At 38.0% G+C, this 18,231-nt stretch overlaps 4 protein-coding genes across 4 annotated transcripts; 2 read left to right on the forward strand and 2 right to left on the reverse strand.

Annotated features, from left to right (window-relative positions):
• Positions 1-329: 329 nt before the first annotated feature.
• Positions 330-1,244, forward strand: LOC134669015 (thioredoxin, mitochondrial). The gene is made up of 2 exons (XM_063526535.1): positions 330-606; positions 803-1,244. The coding sequence occupies exons 1-2, from the start codon at positions 425-427 to the stop codon at positions 1,065-1,067; spliced, it is 447 nt and encodes a 148-aa protein (XP_063382605.1). The 5' UTR covers positions 330-424; the 3' UTR covers positions 1,068-1,244.
• Positions 1,245-1,246: 2 nt separating this feature from the next.
• LOC134669014 (uncharacterized protein C7orf50 homolog) lies at positions 1,247-2,003 on the reverse strand. The gene has a single exon (XM_063526533.1). The coding sequence runs from the start codon at positions 1,937-1,939 to the stop codon at positions 1,256-1,258; it is 684 nt and encodes a 227-aa protein (XP_063382603.1). The 5' UTR covers positions 1,940-2,003; the 3' UTR covers positions 1,247-1,255.
• A 1,664-nt stretch (positions 2,004-3,667) lies between these two features.
• LOC134669009 (serine/threonine-protein phosphatase 4 regulatory subunit 2-like) lies at positions 3,668-13,635 on the forward strand. The gene is made up of 6 exons (XM_063526527.1): positions 3,668-4,016; positions 4,199-4,591; positions 5,948-6,037; positions 8,272-8,409; positions 10,265-10,361; positions 11,160-13,635. The coding sequence occupies exons 1-6, from the start codon at positions 3,819-3,821 to the stop codon at positions 11,216-11,218; spliced, it is 975 nt and encodes a 324-aa protein (XP_063382597.1). The 5' UTR covers positions 3,668-3,818; the 3' UTR covers positions 11,219-13,635.
• A 744-nt stretch (positions 13,636-14,379) lies between these two features.
• On the reverse strand, positions 14,380-18,063 carry LOC134669011 (uncharacterized). Its single transcript, XM_063526530.1, has 4 exons — positions 17,914-18,063; positions 17,582-17,832; positions 17,055-17,209; positions 14,380-15,640 (listed from the first exon to the last, which is right to left on the reverse strand). Exons 1-4 carry the CDS (start codon positions 18,052-18,054, stop codon positions 15,429-15,431), a joined length of 759 nt encoding a protein of 252 aa, XP_063382600.1. The 5' UTR covers positions 18,055-18,063; the 3' UTR covers positions 14,380-15,428.
• Between the last annotated feature and the right edge of the window lie 168 nt (positions 18,064-18,231).

Raw genomic sequence — 18,231 nt, forward strand, 5'->3', positions numbered from 1 at the left:
GTCAATCTGATAAAACTATACTCATCCTTTTCTTTTGGGTGCTAATGCTAGTGTAAGACAAAGATAGTATGATTCTCTCTGTCTATGATTAAAATGAGATAGTCCCTCGACAAACTATATATTCAAGTAATTTTATTGAGTATTTGTATAAATTATAATATAAAAAAATTGACTTTTTGAGTTTTATCTTAAATATAAATAAGAAATTTATTATGACTTAAAATTGAATAAATATATGACTAATTGAAAAAGATATTGATAATGGATAATGGCACTGGTTCATCACTTCATCACTGGTTCCGACACTTGACACTGACAGTTTCTGAACTTTCTGACATTTCATGAAGGGCTAAAATTCTCATATACGCACCATACATTTCATTTTTATTTATTTCATCATCTGAAGTAGTCTTCTTGCACAAAAATGTTGACGAACCAGATGTCTAACATTGTTCGCAATGCTTTGAGCATGAAAAGCTCAAACATTGTCAGAAGTTTTTCTGTAACTCCTGCTTACGGTGACATCGTGAAGATTCAAAGCACAGACGATTTTAAAGAAAAAGTAATCAACAGCAAAGTCCCAGTCGTCGTCGACTTCTTCGCTACGTGAGTAATTTATATTCAATATTTCCCACTTAATCATAAGTATCATAACGTGGTTACTTCAAGCTTTTCTATTTTTATGCATTTATTTTTTCAAACAGTGTTTGTTTTAATTGTTCAAACCAAAGTAGATTAAGATAACGTAGATAACAATTCAATAAACATTGGAATTTTAATTCTTTTTATCTTTATTTTATAGATGGTGTAATCCATGCAGGATGCTCACGCCCCGTCTTGAGTCTATTATATCTGACAAAAAAGGAAAAGTAGTGCTCGCTAAAGTTGACATTGATGAACAAACAGACCTGGCTCTAGACTATGAAGTGAGCTCTGTTCCTGTCTTGGTGGCCATTAAAGATGGCAAGGAACTTCATCGCCTTGTTGGACTTCAAGATACTGATAAGCTTCGGAAGTGGATTGAACAGTTCACTACTGAAGACAGGAAGAAAGAAGTTGATACATGAATAATTTAGTGCATCTAGTCCGATACAGTCAGCACCACAGGTAATTTCAGTTCTCTATACAGTTGTTACATGTATATACGAGATTAACTTATTGATAGCTAACTGTGATGCTGACTTTACACATTTATAAATTATTGTTACCAAGCGTAGTTGAACAAAATAAACAACAAATTAAAAAGAAACAGGTTTTATTCTTGTAAACATTGTATTAGGTCCCTTGCTCTTTTATAAACATTATCATCTGGTTTGGCAGCTTCAGCTTGAGTCTCCTCGGTTTCTTCGTCATCTCTACTTTCCTTATTTTGTGCTTCTGTCCAGTCGTCTAGTTGCTTTATTATTTTATTTGCATCTTCTAGCAGCAGTTTCCGAATGTTGCCTTGTGCTGATTCAAAGTATTCCAATAGTGTGGGCCACGACGCATCCGGTACTAATGAAGTAGAGAACTTGTTTTTGAAGAGCCATACTTGTTTTGCTTTCATAAATTTCCAGTTTTGTCTATTGTGTTTCCATTGCGACAGGTAATTAAGGCACTCGTTTTTGTGTTCGTCCTTGGCCACAGCTTGGGCGGTAGCTTGGCGTTCAGCATGTTTTTCTCTCTTCATTTGTCGGATCGACTTTTGGCCTTTCTTGGGTCCCGTGTTTTCAGTAGGTACTACTGGTTTTTTCTTTTTCTTTCTTTTCGGTTTGTCTTCAACATCGGAGTCGTCGTCATCATGTTCCCTCTTGTGCGGTAATTCCTCCGGATCCGCTGCTTGTGCATCCAATTCTTCTTCATCCTCATTTTGACTCAATTTCTGTTCTGCTGCGGTTTGGTCTGTTTCGCCATCTTCCTTGTCTTTTTGTTTTCGCTTTTCTTTATTCTTTCTGCCCATTTTGTCTTAATAAATAATAAATAACACTGTTTACTTTGCACAACGTTGTAGATTTTTAGGTTATGTCACATTGACATAAAATCCATTGAAAAAGTTACCATATTAAATAATTATCTTGATCGAGTTGCTGTACGCCTGCTGCGTATAATGGAACGTTATGTTTTGGTGAAAAAGTTCGTTCGAATACATTATCTGCCTCAAACTGACATAGCAGGTATAGTGATGTTTATTTATTTATTTATAGTGGTACCGTACCTGAAGATGACAACTGAAACCTTAATACAAAGCTTATGCTGTTTGTCCGTCTATCTTTCACTCTGTCAAGTCTCTCAGCAGATTCCATGTCAATGACCGCTATAGGCGGACAGTGGAAATTTTCTGTGTGGATTTCTACTACCGCCGTAACTATAAAAACAAATACTATGAAATAAAATATTTTTTTTTAACATATGTGGGGAAACGGAACCATAAATAAAAACATCCATAAAAGTGAACCATATTACATTTGTTGAATTCATCATCATCATCATCATATCATTAATGAATAACCTCCGCATGTCCAATCCATTCATAACGATGGAAAACCATATAAAGTCTGGAAAACAAGTGTTGTTACCTACTAGAGAAATGCGGTAAAATGTAGGCGCAAAGATGAATTTTATTCTCCCATATAAAATAGTGCTTTGAATCTAGGGTTGGGGTAGGTACTTTGCTATCAAAGGGCAAGCATCTTTCATCGGTGGGATCTCAATGATGTCATTATGAAATGTTTTTTACGATTTTATCGTATAGAATATGCCAAAATAAAAGGGTTTTATTTAAAAATAATAATCTAAAATGATAAATGACTCAGATATTGGACTTTATATTTTAGTAATTTGGGCACATATTTTGGAACTTAGGGTAGTTACATTTTTACAGTAACATAATGCAAAATACCCAAAAATTTAACATAAAACCTTACTAAAATCCGACTCGAAGCACCCCACTATCTACGTGGTCTTGTCTTTCCAACACCTCGAGTGTATGTGAGGAGGCGCGGAGGGGAAGCAGTTCTGTCCCGCTGTAGCAAAACTCAGAGGGCCTACCGCGTACCACGTTTGACGTGTTGCCTCCTTACACACACACACTTACGTACGAAATTACAAGTGCGACAGAGAGGCAACACGCCGAACGTGGTTCGCGGTAGGGCCTCAGAGCATAATGGGAGCCGTAGCGGCTAGCTAAGGTGACTCGATACTAGAGCCGACTGCCGCCCCACCCCATCGCCGCTTTTCATTGCGTACCCTTTGATACACCTCAACCCTCAACTGAAGATAAAATCCCACATATTATACAGGTTCCAACTAGAATTAAAAGTTTATAGTCTACGCTTTATATATTTTTTGGATTTGGAATATCTAATGATAGTAATGATCGGTTTTTTAAATGATTGTTGCACCATCTACGTAAAGCTTTGCGAGTTTAATCTCATTTTGAAATGATATCCTAGTATCTCTACTAGGCCTTTTAAAAATATTGTCACAAAATTCGACATAAGTACGTAATTAATATGTGTACAATTTTATGTTTGTATCGGTGTGCCAGTAGTATTTATATGTAAGAAGTTTGAATCGAAACAAAATCGTTGCAGTCTTTTCTTGGTCGAACTCTAAATAAGTGGCGCCAGCGTCACTCCTAAAATCCTTTCACTTTTTTCCGTCGTAGCGTTAATCCGAACGCAAATATCCAATCGCGATTTTTGGCACGTCACAGCCGCGTCATCATGTCTCCGTGTCTGCTTTTATCGCAGGGGAATTAATTAGTTCAGCATTATCACACCTTATCGATACCTTTATATGTGAACTATATATTTTAGACAGTTTGAAAGTAAAGCCCCATGATGGAACTGCTGAGCCAAGTGTCTAGCACACAGTTTTTGTTCCCCGCGGCCGCGGTGGCGGTTGTTTTACTATGCGCAGCGCTAGTATTTATCTTCGGGTTCCACTCGGCGGAACAGCCGCAGTTCGACAAATTGGCGCTAGTGATCGACGACAAGAAGTCCTCGAATAAGAAAGTGAAGAAATCGAAGGAGAAGGTGAGTGCTGTCAATATGTTACGATTTACGAGCGCCGCGAAGCGTCCACCTCTCGAACGTGTGCTCATTTTATTTTTAACCTGCAAGCATATGCTCGCCGTTAGACCGGGACACGCTTATCAGCCGGGTGTAAGGATGCTTCTCCTTTAATTGTGTTTGAAAACAATGTTTTCGTGTTACAGAAATCGTCACCCAACCGCTCGAGCGATGACGCGAAGGCAAAGTCGGAGAGCTCCAAGAAATCTCCTACTAAGGAGAAAGCGAAGGAGGCCGAGAAGCCTAAACCCAAGCCTGAGAGACCAGCTGAGCCCAAATTTGTGAAGAAGGATGCTCCAGTTGAGGCCAAGAAGGGCAAGAAGGGTAAAGCAGCTGCGGAGACTGAGAAGCCCGCTGACTTCGACGATGGCGGCTGGCAGGAGGTACCCAAGAAGAGCCAGAAGAAGGTGAAGGGCCCCGAGGAGAAGGAGAAGGAAAAGAAGGAGAGCCCCACCAAGAAGAACAAGAATAAGAAGGCCAAGGATGCTGACGTGGAAGCTGCCCGCCCTGTGGAGGAACCTGCTGAGGAGACCATCAAGGTAGGGCATTGAATATGTACTACCATGCATGTTGTCTAAAGAGAAAGGCAGAGATAACATATTTGCATTTGTTATAGCTATGATACAGCTTGTCCGCCTTCATTACCTCACTCATTTTTAGAGGAATATTAGTTACTCTACAAATTGACAAATTGGATCCCAATTAGATATATGTATAGGCCAATATGGCAACCAGACAAACATCAGCGGAGAAAGGCTAGCAGTAAGATATATGAATAAGTAAGCAATCTTTTCAAATTTTTAAACACACAACCAACCTTTGCTGCATTGCTAGAAATAGCGACAGTTTATTTCCTGGTTTACCTAGTGTAGGGCTAAGGATACTATTCCTTGGCTTATCTAACAATAAAATACTCCTAAAGGTGAACTCTAATAAACTGTAATTTAGATACATAAATAAATATTTTATTAAATAAATATTATTAGACATAGTTTTTCAAAATTGAGTAGCAAAGGATAATTCCAAAACAATCTATGTGTCCAAAGTTAAAACGGCCGTTTTTGTTTTGAGTTCCTAGATCGACGAATCCAGCAACATAAAAACTAGTTTGATGTGTTCAAAAAGTACTTAAATACACACTACAGTATGTAGCAGCCCCCTTTTTTAAATACCTGTCGTTAAATTTAAATAATCACGATTATTTAGCAGTGAGGATCATGTGCACGTTGATGGGCTCTTAATATTTCCACATACCATTAACAACCCAGTTCCATTTCGAACCTTATTGCTACATGTTCTCTAATGGGATTGTTGTCTTTATTTGCACAAGCATGTCATTGATACTAGTAATTTTCTTCATTGTCATTTAAAACAAATGATAAAAACTATTGGTTGCATTAGCATGCTTAGTCAATGGTTATTCTAGTACAGATTTATGTATATTTGCTATGCATATAATTATGCTATGTAATAGTTAGCTATTGCAGAATTATTGCTGATCAATGTCATAATATAGCAATATTGAATAATAGAATATAATGCGCATTTAAGTTGTATATTGTGTAAACACATCCCAAATTATGAAGTCCATTCTGATGGTCAGTTTACATAGCAATTGAAATAGTTCTCTAAAATGAATAAAATAATGAAAACTCTTTAGCCTCCATGCTCCTAAAGAATGAAGGCTCAAGTATGTATCAAGGCCCAAGTGTGGGCATTTTTGACATTGAATTCCTGTAAGTGAAGAGGTTACATCCTTCTTCAGAACACTATCTGCTGAGGGGGACTATGTATTTTTTCTCATCCCTCAGAGCAGCAATATAGCAGAAAGTGTCCAGTGAGAGGATACATGTGATAGCCCCTTGAGTTAAACGATACAAACTTCTTTGTTTAAGGTGTTGAGCGTGGAAGGACCCAGTGTGGATGCTGAGGCTGCTCGTGCCCTGCAGGCGCAGATCGAAGAAGTGCAGAGAGTGCTCAAGGAGGTAATTTATCATTGTTTTCTAGTGGGAATAAAAACTGAAAAACCCGCTTAATGATCATGTTTAATACAATTTCCTTTTATACTGAGGTAGATCTATTTTTCTGAGGTTGAAGCACTTTCCTGCTTAATGCCCGTTTTTGGCGTCCTTTCAGAATCATAAGCAGGTTTTACTGTAAAATCCTCACAAAATATCACATCCTTTCTGTGTATCTCATTAAGTTACTTTGCAGCAGGTAGTATCAAACATAATAGTTGGTTAAAAGGCTAATTTTGCCTGCTTTTCTGCAGACATTTAGAGTAAAAGGGGCCCAGTTGTTATATTATCAATTAGGCATGCTGGTGGGAGTTTAGTTTTATAGATGCCTCACTGCTTTGTGACATTTCTTTCAAAAACAGTGCAGGATTGACTTGCAGAGTATGTTTGGAAATTGCTTGATAATAAAAGTGAAAGGGATTGCCTGTTGTTAGTCGGTATTTATTTCTTACAGATGTCCATTATTTATAACATGCCATCAATTGCCATCTACCTATCTCTGGACACTTTCCAATAATGAATTCAAGCTGCTAGAAATAGTCTCATTCTTATATTTATATTATTTCTTGTGAGAGTACAAAGATCTGCCAAATGTACACTATTTCCTTACCATGTTTCCACCTTTTGTTACCACCTTTGACTCTTTAATCTACTCTACATTTGTATTTAAACTGACAAAGGTCAAGCTCAGATCTGCTTCTGTAGTTCAGCGTGACAAATAGTTGACAATGTAACAGACCCATTAATATTATGTACCTTTGATAAGGTTTTATCAGATTACCTAGTTTTTGGCATTCATGTGTTACATGTCAGTGAACCTGGCTCTCCTGGCTGAATGAAGCTTATACTACTATCTTACATCAAAAAAGCAAAACACCAATAATTATTACTGAATAGTTTATGAAAACTTTAAGCTGCAATGTGAGCAATAGGGTGGGTCATTTTTACTTTTTTTTAATTTTATAGGAGGCACAGTTAAAAAAAGGTGCCATTTGGTAATTAATTATTGCACATATTTTTATTTTATTTTTAGCTTTAATTTTACTGCCTCCGGATTTTAGTCAAAGTTTTTGTTAAATCAGTTAAATGTATGGACATTATGAAGAAAAAAATGTTCCTTTTTGAGTACTTTTTTATTTATTTATTGGCTCTGAACCTCTACCATGCTATTTCGAGCTAATAATGGTATAACTTTCTAGCTAAAGTTTGAATAAAGAGACGATAACATAAATATACCGCCCAGACCATACAAAATATAAGAATATTTATATGAAAACTTTGAAATGGATCCGGAGGCAGAAAATGAATTCCGATTATAGAATAATTTGAAATACTGTTTATTGGCATTATTACGCAACTTTTTGTAACTGTGCCCGAAGGATAACTAATACTTTTTTTTTCTCCATACACGAGTGATCCACCCTAGACTGAGCAACAGGCGTAGAATGATAGTGGCGTCCATAGATCTCCACCCCCACTGCTTTTCCTGATTTGTAGGCAATTGAGGATGTTTTCCGTCCGTAGGCTTAGCACAGGAGCGCTGCGTACTGACGCAGCGAGATACTGATCTCGCCCGCAAGATAGACTACCAGTTCCTCTAATTCAGCGGTCGGCAACCTTTTAGCAGCCAAGGGCCACATAGCAGTTAATGAAGTGGACGCGAGCGAGAAAATAGCCAGGGAAGCTCGCGGGCCGCAAGTGAGAGGTGCGCGGGCCGCTGGTTGCCGACCGCAGCTCTAATTAATACTATCTACTACGATCTTGTGCTAAGTCCACTGGTGTCAAACAAATAAAAGGCCAAATTAAATTAATCAAGGTGCCTAGCCAAAGTAGCTAATATGCAAATCGGCAACGCTCCGTAGCGTAGTTATCACTTTATCATATTAGTGCATCTTGGCTATGCAGCCACATTGTGCTTCAACTATACTGAAAATCGTAGTTTAAGACCAAAAAAAGTAAGATAATGTTGCCACTGCAATAAATTGTTTGTCAAATAGTAAATTCCCTTTTATAAATAAACACGCTAAAGATAATTTATTTATTTTTAATTTTACGTCTACGATTAAAAAAATACTTTTATTTACTTATATTTTTACATAAATACAAGACGTGCTAGTAAAAAGTGGAAACATTTGTCTTACCTTTATTGGTCTATGATTTTTAGTTTAAAAAATAGCTAATGATGGTAAACGTTTCCGCAGGCCGAGCGTCGCGACAACCCGAGCCTCGCGACCGAGGAGGACGGCCAGGGCGAGGAGACCCCCGACGACGTCAAGGACCTCCGCAGCAACAAGAAGAACCAGAACAAGGAGAAGCAGACCAAGAAGAAGGCCAATGAAGTAAGCTCTTATAAATCTCACTAAACATTTTGTACGGGAATCGTCACCATAAAACAGATAGGTACAGAAATCAATCTACATACAAAGTGCGCTCGAGCAACGCACACATAGACACTGCTCACGGACACGATATCTCGGACCGGTTGGGACCACTGCGAGCGCGAGTGCCATCCGCTTGAGACACGCGTCTGTGAACTTTTTTGTGCAATAATGGAGAAACAAAAAAAAAGTTATTATAACTGTTCAGTAGATGGTTGTTTAAATTCAACATTAAACGGTGAATTTTCGTTTTTTAAATACCAGTTTAACAATGACATTAAAATAAAAATATTTTAGTTATTATTAATTTATATTTCCATTCTTCCCGTTCCATCCTCAACAATAAATCAAACAACTAGATACGAGCTGATACGAGTGCCACGACCACGATAGTTTTTTGTGCATAAGCTATAGTTAACAACCCTAGAGCGACCGCCGAGCGTAGGTATGAAAAGTGGAGTACATACATGTGATTGACTTCTGTACCTATCTGTTTTGTGCCATCACTATCATAACCGCTTACGCTATTATTAACGCCGCACCAATAATATTTCGGCGCTATGCTACGCAAGCGCCAGCCGCTATAAGGTAACTTTTGCCGTGGAACGTCACATATAATTAACGCTAGCCTAATTAAGTAGAGTTAACTCTGTTGCGAATATTGCGTGTTATTTTAAACGTCAAACTTCTGACATGACGATTAAAATAACACTTGCTAATCTTGCTATTAACATCGCTGCAGAGTTAACTTGGTTTGACTCTAATGACCCTGCTTATGAAGCTGAATTACATGAATAGCTGATAAAAGGGTTCGAATCCCGGTAAGGGTATTTATTTGTGCGTTTACAACAGATTGTTCCTGAGTTATGGATGTTCACTATGTAAATATAATTATATATTGTTTCATAGTACATACTAACAAACAACCAACTTGTGCGAGTTATTGATATAAATCGTCAGGTGACAAGCAAAAGTGACTCAATAATAAAAAAAAATTAAAAAAATAGAACTTCTCTTAGTACTAATATGGTTCACTATGGCTATGAACTTGTGGTGGTACTTAGTGACTTTTGCTTGTCACCCGACGAAATGAAATGAAAATATTTCAACAAGCCAACAAGGTTAATGCGGGACTAGGTTGTGATTTGTGTAAGATTGTTTAATATTTATCTATAATGATATCAAAGTTTTTGAAGATTTGTTTCGTAACTCGAGCACCTTGTTTTCAAATCAGCCAGTAAAGTTTTGTGATTTAATATGTATAGTATATTATAAGTAGGTATATAGCCTTTGCATGCAGATTGCAGACCTTGATGAAAAAGTATTGTTTTGATTACCTTTGCAAACTATTTCTAAATGTTAAACTCTATGCATGATATCTTGTGTGACTTCCGTATTTATGTTATTTGTTCATATAATTACAATCCAAGGTTAAATTTAAAGGCCAAATAGATAGTTAATGATTACAGCATTACAATGTATTCAATGTGTTACTTTCTTCCGATTCTGTTATACGTTTATCATATTTCATATCAATATGAAGTTTTTTTTTATATGTATGCTAATTTTAAGGTGTACCTGGCCACTCGTTGCCTGAAATATGTTCATCTCATTTCGTCGGGTGACAAGCAAAAGTTACTAAGTACCACCACAAGTTCATAGCCATAGTGAACCATATTAGTGCTAATAGAAGGTCGATTTTTGTTTATTTTTTTTTATTAATGAGTGACTTTTGCTTGTCACCTGACGATTTATATCAATATTTCGCACAAGTCAATAATATGAGGTTTTAATGATATTATTATTTGATTTTCAGGCTGCTGCTGTAGCCAAGAGTGCTTCTAAAGAGGCTGACTCCGACTCGGACAAGCAAGATGACAAACCCAACGTGCCGGTCTTTGATGAACTTGGAGGTGAATTAAATTATACTTTTAATTTTGGGTTAAGCAGAAATATCTGCACACAAGTGCGAGTCGGACTCGCGTTTCAAGGGTTCCGTACATTAAGTCCAACTCACGCTTGACTGCACATTTCTAATAGGTTTTCCTGTTATTAGGTATACTATTTTTTGTATTTTTTTTTTCAAAATTTGTTGACATTACATGTCCATCTTTGGGTCATTAATTTACATAAGTGTACCAAATTTCAACTTAATTAGTAGTTTCCGCGAAAATAGGCTGTGACAGACGGACAGACAAACGCACGAGTGGTCTTATACGGGTTCCGTTTTTTCCGCTGAGCTACCGCGACTTACCCGTTAACAGTGAAAATTTTCTATCATATCTTTCACATACTTTTGTTGCTTAGTACTCTTATCACATTTAGCATTGACATTGTGAGATTCACTTGTGTTATCATAGTACCTACTAGTTTTATTGGGTGCATTGTGTGCGAAAACCCGATATCGTAGTGATTACAAAATAGAAATACCTTTCTCTAAATATAAGCCACAACACACCTATTATCATTATTAATTAACAAGAAAACATCTAACCTAAGTCCAAACAGTTCTTAAGGGCCCACCCCATATTTAGCGTCTTTCGAGCGTCGGCGTCTGGTCAGCGCTATGGAAAATGACGTCGCTGCGCAGTTGCGTCGACGTTGCGTCGAGCAGCGGCCGTAGACTTGTAGACGCCGACGCTCGAAAGACGCAAAATGTGGGGTGGCCCTTACATAAAACGAGAAATGAATGAATACTTGTTTTCCCGCAGACACCTGGACGGACGCCAAAGCCAAGAAGGGCAAGAAGAAGGCCCGCAAAGACCAGTGAGGGGCGCGCGGCCGCCGGGTCCCGCAGCCGCGCTAGCTCAAAGCCATCACACCCGCCGCTACTCGCGCCTAGCCCCCAGTAGTCCCGCGGTGTGTGAAAGTTATTTATTATTAAGTTTTACTACCTTACACATTCAGTCGACTTACGTCCATGTTTTTAGTTGTATATTTTATTTTATATTTAGCTCGTGTTGACTTGTTTTTTCATAATAATTTTAATTCTCGTTTTCAGTGAAGCATAATAGGGTTTCGTTTTAGTATGATTCGTTATGTAGTCGGGCGTTAGTGACCTTTGGGAATCTGCAATGCGTCCGGGCGCCGAATGTACCGTGGAAGCGATCAGCTAGCCATACACGTACGGATTTGTCCGCCGGATCTGCCTGAAAGATGTGTCTGACGGGCACATCCCGATCCGTTGGTTTTTAGCACGGACAGCGGACAGACATCCAGCGGACAAATCTGTGTCTATTTCTCGCCACACATTGACGGATGTGCGGGCTGTGGATGGCTGCGGATGTGTGACAGATCTGGCGGGCAAATCCGTACGTGTATGGCTAGTTATTGTGATGAACTTGTTTTGAGATGATTTTAACGATTAACCGTCGACGTAGAGACGCCTCATAGTTTCCGTGTATTCAGTGCATGAGGTGTCCATTAGATTACCACCCTACCTGCCTGTGTAGCGGCAGCCGTAGTCTTTAAACCTTTGATGACCTTCACAATCTTCTGGTGCTTGTAGTAATAAGTATCTTAAATCTCCTTTCATTCCATTTCTGTGCATTTTATCCATATTTGTTTATCTGGAACCGCGAACATTGTGGCTATCATTTGGACATGTAATATGGCTGATAAAGACTACAGGTTTATTTTATCTTAGTTAGTAATCTGTGTTGTTGAGATAAATGTAGTCAGGCAGCTCTGTGAACGAGATGCTGCCCTTAACGAGTCGTGTATTTATATTGTTGTTTATTTATTGTAGCCATTATGTTTCTCCTAATTTAAATTGAGATGAGACCTGAATTTGGACCAATATATAAGTATGCATGCAGTTTGCTACTCCACAGATAAAACATATTTTCCATTCTTTTCGAACATAACACTACCTCCTAAGTTTCTTACTACGAGTATCGAGTACTCGCTCGCTGAAGGCTTACGTACGTTACTTGATATTTGAGAAATATCCTCGACAACGTGGTTTTATCTTTACGCGAGCTTTGATATTTCTTTATAACTGCTTAATACATAATACATATCTGTGCTACGGAGGTGATAGAATGCATATTAATTAAAATTGTACCTAACCATGCGGCCAACATTAAAAGACAGCATAATATTTTGCTAGCGAGCAAACGGCTTCAACATTAATGTTTTATTGCAGATTCCTATTTTGTATACCTAGTTTTTAAGAATAATTCAGGTTTAGGATATAGTCGACATCATTACGAAATTCTAAATGTCTCTAATCGCAAATAATTTATTACCTTTGTTACATAATAATAGTATAAGAGTGAGCGCATCAATATTTAGTACTTGCTATTGGTGACGTGACGTTCACAGACAGAAGGTAACTACATTGTCGGCCAAAAAGGACGGCTTCTAATTACTTACATATTTGTTTGTACCAGCCTTTTGTCTGAGAACGTCACATTGATTTAGTTAGGGAAAGGAATGTTTATAATAATTTCAGAGACGCAATATTACGAGTAACATTTAGTTAATTTATTTTGGAATTGTCGAAGTATCGGCTGTGCAATGTTGTATAAACATTGAGTTTGCTGTTGCAACCTTATCGCGTACCTCTTTATTGATGCCGTCGTAATGTAAGAGAAAATATTATCTACTCAATATATACCTAGCCTATATATTAAAGATCTTAGACCTTGTGATTTCCTTCTTCCTTTATATGTTCAGCCTTGTGATATCTGTCTGCATGGGGAGTCAAGCGGTTCGCTTATACTTTGGCGGTCCAACATAATACTTTACAAGTTTGTGAAGACCCATCTGCCTCTTTTTGAGGCTAAACAAATGAATGATTTATCAGGTATCGGCCGCACCCCTACTTCTTTTTTTTTCCTCATTAGTCAAGTACATTCTACGAGATAATATATATTTTTTGTGTTAGAGCCCCTATTCTTTTTAACCATTTATTAATAGAAATTGCGTACTTAGGGCCTACATTTAAGGGATTATCATCACGGTACTCTCTAAACATGATGTAATCGTTTATCAATAATAGGTATCTACATTAGATGTAAAGATATTTTTGGCTTGATATATGTAGCGTAGTTGGTGGCCGAGGCCGGGATGCCAACGCGTAAGGACGACGTATCTTGAAAATGTTATTTGTTTTATAGGCTCTAAAATTGAATGAATGTGTAATATAAATATTTTTTTAAAATCAATAAAGAGTGATATTGATACGATTGTGTTATTTGACAAGCCTAATATTTAATTAACCGCTGGTAAACAGCCTGACGGTAATGAATGATGATGTGTTGAGAATTATATCCATGTCATGAAGGAAAGCCATGCGCCGATTGCATAACAAACAAATAACAAACTACAACTAATATTACAAGCGCAACTCCGTATTTAATAAGTGAAATTAGAAAAGGAGTTCCGCTTGTAATATTAGTTGTAGTTATGCAATCGGCCCCAGGTCATACCACTTTTTTCTCAAAAGCTTGTAACATGTAATACAAGTGGCGGAAGTCCCTTTCTAACAAAAGCTGTCAAGTGACATCCGCTTGTATTACAAGTAACAAACTTTTGAGAAACGGGCCCCAGGGCCGTGTTGCATAATAAACTACAACTAATATTACAAGCGGAACTCCTTTTCTAATAGGTGGAAATAGAAAAGGAGTTCCGCTTGTAATATTAGTTGTAGTTTATTATGCAACACGGCCCAGGTCGTGCGCAAGAGGTACCTCTTAGAAAAAGTACTCATTCAAACGAAGTATGAACCTAAACGGTCAGGGAACAACGGTACGCAACGTGTGTAAATTAAATTCAACTGTAACAATTAATAAGTATCTACACAGCTTCCTGTATTTTTATACGCTAGTTAAGTAGTGCATGTCCATAACTGCAGAGCATCAGTCGCTCAGTTAATTTATTTAGGAAGTGTTACAAATACAAAGTAAGCAGAGAAATAAAATCAAGGAGTATTCATATAATTTTATTTTTGTATAAGTACAAAATTGCAAAAATGAGATTCCAATATTTTATTATATCTAATGCTGGTGAGACTTAAGCTTTGACTATATCTAATGGAAAAATGCTAGAACAAACCTACAAGGCGAAATTGTAACTAACATAACCCTTTAAATGCCGAGGACTCTTATAGACGCCGCGATACTCATAATTGTTACGGCGTTCGCTGTCAAAGTAACATTCATGCTTTCAAGAATGTAAGTGATATTTTGGTAGCTTGTATGTGCATGTCAGTTTTTGGATTTGATAAAATATTCGTCAGAGTGTAGATACGTGTGTGTCATCAAGAGTCCCGTAGATTAAAAGGCACTTGCCTGGCTTTATCAACAATGGTGTAATGAATATATTGCAATGTAACTATACTTATGTAAATAAGTACATATGTAGGTACTGTAAGCAGTACTGCTGTCCTCACTATTTGCATTGATGATGGTTTCTTTGGCCAAATACTAGCTGAGATGAGACCTGTATTCCTATAACTAAGTAATCTATGTTATTGTATATACTTATTAGGGACTTATGGATTAAAAATACAAAAAATGCATTTAATTCACAAATAAACATTACCAGACATAGACATTATGTATGACCAGTGTTGAACTCCGCAATGTTATTATGTTACATTATACACGGTATTTTTAACTTTACTGCATGTATATTCTGCGAGTTCATTATTTAAGTACCTAGGTACTTACTTTAAATCCTGCTGAACAACTTACATACGTGACTTTTACTTATAGACAAACCCGACACCGAAAAAGCTAGTGTAATACATTTTGCATACGCAGTTGATAAGATGAGGCACCGCTAACGCTTGCACTGGGTACCTTATAGTACCTAAGCATGGGCGTCGCCAGGGGGGGTAATAAGGGTGGGGCAGCAGCAGTCTTCCGTGCGTTACTCGAATGCGCCGCTTGATTGGCCGGTTGCATGCTTTATATTTCATCACAGTTGATAAGAACCCAGGTACCTCCTCGGAACCGTAAGTAGTCTACACTTTACAGTTCAGAGTCACTCTTAGCGCCGGATTGCCGTGCATTACTCTTCGGTGGCGCCTGGGCGCTCTTGCTGCGTGGCTTTCGTCTCGGCCGCACGCGCCGCTTGATCGGGCGCCGCTTGCCCGTCGGCGCCGGCGCCGGACGCGGCTTATTCTCCGTCTCCACTTTGATGCGCGCGAACATGTCGTAGTTCGTTATCACGCACATTTTACCTGTAAACAAAGAAATAGACTTATTTAGTAATCAATATTACCACAAATTTAACCAATTGCTTGTTTTAAGGTACCCCTAACTTGGAATCTGAAGACCAAACTGTCTGTCGAAGGGGCCTATTGGACCTATTGAAGATCTAGCAGCCGTGTTGCCAGTGGATCTGACGAGTCTGAAGCTGAGGTCAGTAGATGATACGTTCATATCATCGTGAAAGGTGCCTCAACCGTGTGTCGTTAATGTCGTTATAATCGAGAAACAATAGGTTATGGGCCCATTTACGATACCTACCTAGGTTGCACACTAACTTGAATTTATTATAAGTTAATAGGTACATATCTAACTTTTTAATGGTATAGTAGGATAAGTAACCCTATCGAATTACAGAGTACCTACCTAATGCATGATGCGTGCATTTTCCAAACGGGCGAGCGTTTGTTGAAGCATATCATACTTAAATCAGTTAACAGATAAGCAGTCTGGCTACTGTATTCACAAACATGTGCTTCCCGACTATTCGTCTCTAGCGTGGCACGCTCATTCATTCTTCCGTGGTCTCTATAGTACCTATAGCTACCATACCTACTTTATTGACCTCTTAATCTGTAACAAATATGTGTATTCAGAGATCACATTTAAACTGGATACCATATTTGGCGTTGTAAATAACAGCCCTGAACGGTACGATATTTACAGCAAAACATGCGAATTCCGTGAATTAGATGATAATTGGAATACATATTAGTCGATATTATGTTACCATTGTTACGGTTACTCCGGTCCAGTAACTAACTGCATTAACCGATGTGTTATCGAAGTCAATGACCTCTAATCGAAAAAGGTGATAGTATTGCTACCAATAGTATTTAGGTACTACGTATTTATTGGATTTTATAACAACTGAAGTTAGCTTCGATTACGAGATGAGATTAAAGTGAGTTGTGTAATTTGCGTAATCGTGATCAGTGATGATTAATATAATAAGTAACACACACGGTAAACAATTATTCAAACTCACGAAATCGAGCGACATCAAATTCAACTAGCTTTTGTTGCGCAGTTTGTCGCATTTTTTTTATGCGCGCTATAATTGTTTGTTTCCGTAGTGATACGATTGCATCGAATGTGATTGCGTAGCAACGATTCAGTAGGTACCTGATGCTCCTTCCTTAAAACAAATGTTTGTGTAGGTACCTACTGTGGGTATACCTACTATATACATATACTGTATGTAATATAGAATAAGTAGGAACCTATACCTACAGGCTGTTAAAAAATATCAGAAGATATGGACTCATATAGAGTAGCGTTCTCATTGAGTTTATTTAAGAACTACTTATTACTTATCTGATGCTGACAGCACAAATTTCACTGCAAAAATCTCCACATGCATTAAATTGGTTCTCGGGTGCTTACCGTCGCAGTATTCTTCACCGCACTCGGCACACGACACGATTCTCGTCTCTGTGACGCCGGATCGGTTCTTGGTTTTCCGGACCATGGGGTTTTTGATGAACTCTCTCTTATCTCTTGCTTGAGTCTTTAACTGCAACTTCCCTAGTTCTATTAATCTGAAAACCGAGAACGATAAGGTCGTATGAATCAGTGATTAAAATATCGTCGGAACGGAAGTTTATGCTTAGCAATTTTAGCACAGACAAAAATAAGTAGCGGTAGAGTTAAAACGTATCAATAAAAAAAATATACCTACTATTTTTTGTACTGATGAAACAATATCTCAAGTAGGTATTTTAACAACAATAATGTGGTATTGGTATATTGCGTATGTGCGCAACTTCTTTATTTTGCGAGTAAGTAACTACGAGTAGTCTTAATAACATTCCAAAGCGCGAATTTTAATCTTTATTTACTGGCCGCGCAACGGCTGAGCGAATTTACATAGGTTTTAAGTGTAATATCGAAATGAAAAAAGGTAGACTGACCTGTTAAAATACTCCTCATCCAACTTGGACTTCGGCCTGACGGAGGTAAGCATCCGCCACTCGATGGGCACGGCACACAGCTCCTCAAACTTCAGTCCTCTCATCTCCACCGGTATCGGATCCATGAACGTGAAGTGCTTCTCCTCGTACCCTCGCGTTCCTAACTTCTCGTATGCACGCACCTCCTTCCGAGGAGTTTTAGTTTTCTTATCCTCTGATTTATCCTTTATTTTTATTTCGTCTGCCCTCACCTGTTATGTATGCATGATAAACCAAATTTAATGTAGGCCAACTTTGTTTTTTCGTAGCAAATATTTGAGTGTTCCACATACCTTTTCGGGTCGCGTTTTGAATTCTGGCACTTTATCCAACACAGCTCTATACTCTTCGGCATTGTTAATAACTGTTTTTGACAAATCCAGCAGCAAAGCTTCATCTTTCTTTTTATCGAAGAGATCGTCTAACTTCGCCATGCTTAATATTTTTAACCCAGACGGCGCCGGCTGTACAAACACTGATCTTATCGACCCAACTTGTTTTGGCGTAAGTATATCCTAGAAACCGCGGGGTCGATAACAATCAGGTAAATACAGTAGCTTTGTAACCTAATTTCAACGACTTACATACTTTCACGACTAGTAATTATGGTT

Source organism: Cydia fagiglandana, chromosome 11, assembly GCF_963556715.1.
Source record: "Cydia fagiglandana chromosome 11, ilCydFagi1.1, whole genome shotgun sequence".
NCBI lineage: Eukaryota > Metazoa > Arthropoda > Insecta > Lepidoptera > Tortricidae > Cydia > Cydia fagiglandana.